This window comes from Arachis stenosperma, chromosome 5 (genome assembly GCF_014773155.1).
Source record: "Arachis stenosperma cultivar V10309 chromosome 5, arast.V10309.gnm1.PFL2, whole genome shotgun sequence".
Lineage (NCBI taxonomy): Eukaryota > Viridiplantae > Streptophyta > Magnoliopsida > Fabales > Fabaceae > Arachis > Arachis stenosperma.
In genome coordinates this window covers 100755704-100757598 of record NC_080381.1, presented here as the reverse complement: position 1 = coordinate 100757598, position 1895 = coordinate 100755704, and the positions used below count along the sequence as shown (strand labels likewise).

Genomic DNA, 1895 nt, shown 5'->3' with positions numbered 1-1895 from the left:
ATGTGTGAATGTTGTATTATTTGGTTGTGCTAAAAATTGGGTCGTTACAATTTGGTATCAGAGCAGTTCGTTCCCAATAGAGCCTGGGGAGTGGGCTGACTATGCTTCATTGCATACTCTGTTGTGTGTCTCATGCTTATAGGATATCTATGTGATATGTGTTGCATGATTGTCTCTGTGTTTTCATTCTGGGAATGTTCACACTTGACTTGAAGTGTTAAGACTGATCACCTTAATAACGATTGTTTGGTGTGAACAGGACTACAATGAGACCACGGAGATGGAGTGCACGGGAAGGAACCCCTAGTGATAACCGAGAGAGAGAACAGGAAACCTTTATGGCTACGATGAACATTGTAGCTGAGGCAGTGCGTGAGGCTGCGATGGCTGCTGCTAGGGCTGTTGAGCATCTCGGAGTGAGAAATGAAAACCGAAATGAAAACGGTGAGGATAATGGAAACAACGAGGCTGATTCAACGCATCTTGATAAACCCATGACCCTTGCTACTTTTTTGAAAGTAAATCCACCTAAGTTTAAAGGTACACTCATTGTGACTGATGCTGACAACTGGTTCCGAGGTATCGAGCGATCACTACGAGCACAGCATGTTCCGGAAGGTCAACACGTGGAGTTCGCTACTTATATGCTGGAAGGAGAAGCTGAGCATTGGTGGCAGGGGATACAGCAACTGTTGCAACAAGATGAGGGTGATATCCCTTGGGATACTTTTAAGGATGAATTTTATAAGAAGTATTTTCCGAGGGCAGCTCGTGATGCTAAGGAGATGGAACTTATGCAACTGAAACAGGGTAACACAACTGTTGCAGAATATGCCCGTAAGTTTGATGACTTGTGCCGTTTCTCCAAGATTTGTCAAGGGAATCCTGCTGACTTTGAAGAATGGAAGTGTTTGAAGTTCGAAGGGGGCCTTCGTGAGGATCTGATGAGTTCAGTAGTTCCATTAGAGATACAAAATTTTGCTGAACTGGTGAATAAAAGTAAACTAGTGGAAGAATGTTCGAAAAAGGTGGCGATAGCTCGAGCAGATCGTAGGGAAGCCTTAGGAAGAGACTTTATTCAATATCTAGCCCCTCAAGGTCGTAACTTTAAGTTCAATGGTCAGTTCGATCGCCAAAATAGGAATCAACGAAATGGTAACTTTCTCGCTCGTGACAATGGCAACTACGACAACAATAATTTGGGAGAGGAAGAAGGAGGTCAATCTCAGCAAACTCGGGATATTTCAGTATGCTCAAGGTGTGGGAATGATCATGGTAATAGAGCTTATAGATATGGGACACACACTTGTTTCTCTTGCGGAGAGTATGGACATATATCGAGGAATTGTCCAAAAAGGTTTGTTCGAAATCCAGCTAGGCCACAACAACAAGGAAGGGTTTTTACCGTAACTGCTGGCAACACTAATGCATATAATTCTTCCACTCGAGGTGAGTACCACACTATGGTTTTGGTTGTGTTAGATAATACTATAACTTCTTATGCGCATGTTAAATTTTGAGGGCAAAATTTTCTTTAAGGAGGGTAGAATGTAACAACCCCGATTTTCGAGTACGCGGATCTTTTCTACAGGCACGAATTTCTCCGGAAGATCAATAAAGGGAACACCTCTGCTGTATCATCAAGCATCTCAATCCTCATTGTCATTATGACATTTTTAAGCCAAAACCTCTTTTGAGGCAAGCTCGACAACGCGGCCACGGAGAACCTAGTTTTTGAACCGTATCGGTTAGGAGTTTTGATTCTAGTTTTCGTAAATAGGCTCAGTTTGACGAACCGGACTCGATTCATGAGAGAAGAAAGATAATAGTATAATATTATCATTATATTAGTATTAGAAGTTGCTTGAAAGATATTATAAGGTTACCTGGTCTGT

General features: G+C 42.1%; 1 protein-coding gene across 1 annotated transcript; it reads left to right on the top strand.

Moving 5' to 3' along the window:
* The first annotated feature begins 266 nt into the window (after window positions 1–266).
* On the top strand, window positions 267–1520 carry LOC130981005 (uncharacterized). The gene has a single exon (XM_057904647.1). The coding sequence runs from the start codon at window positions 267–269 to the stop codon at window positions 1518–1520; it is 1254 nt and encodes a 417-aa protein (XP_057760630.1).
* The last annotated feature ends 375 nt before the right edge of the window (window positions 1521–1895 follow it).

Excerpts from the sequence above, each read along its gene's own strand:
- LOC130981005 (XM_057904647.1), top strand. The coding sequence starts at position 267 with ATGAGACCACGGAGATGGAGTGCACGGGAAGGAACCCCTAGTGATAAC.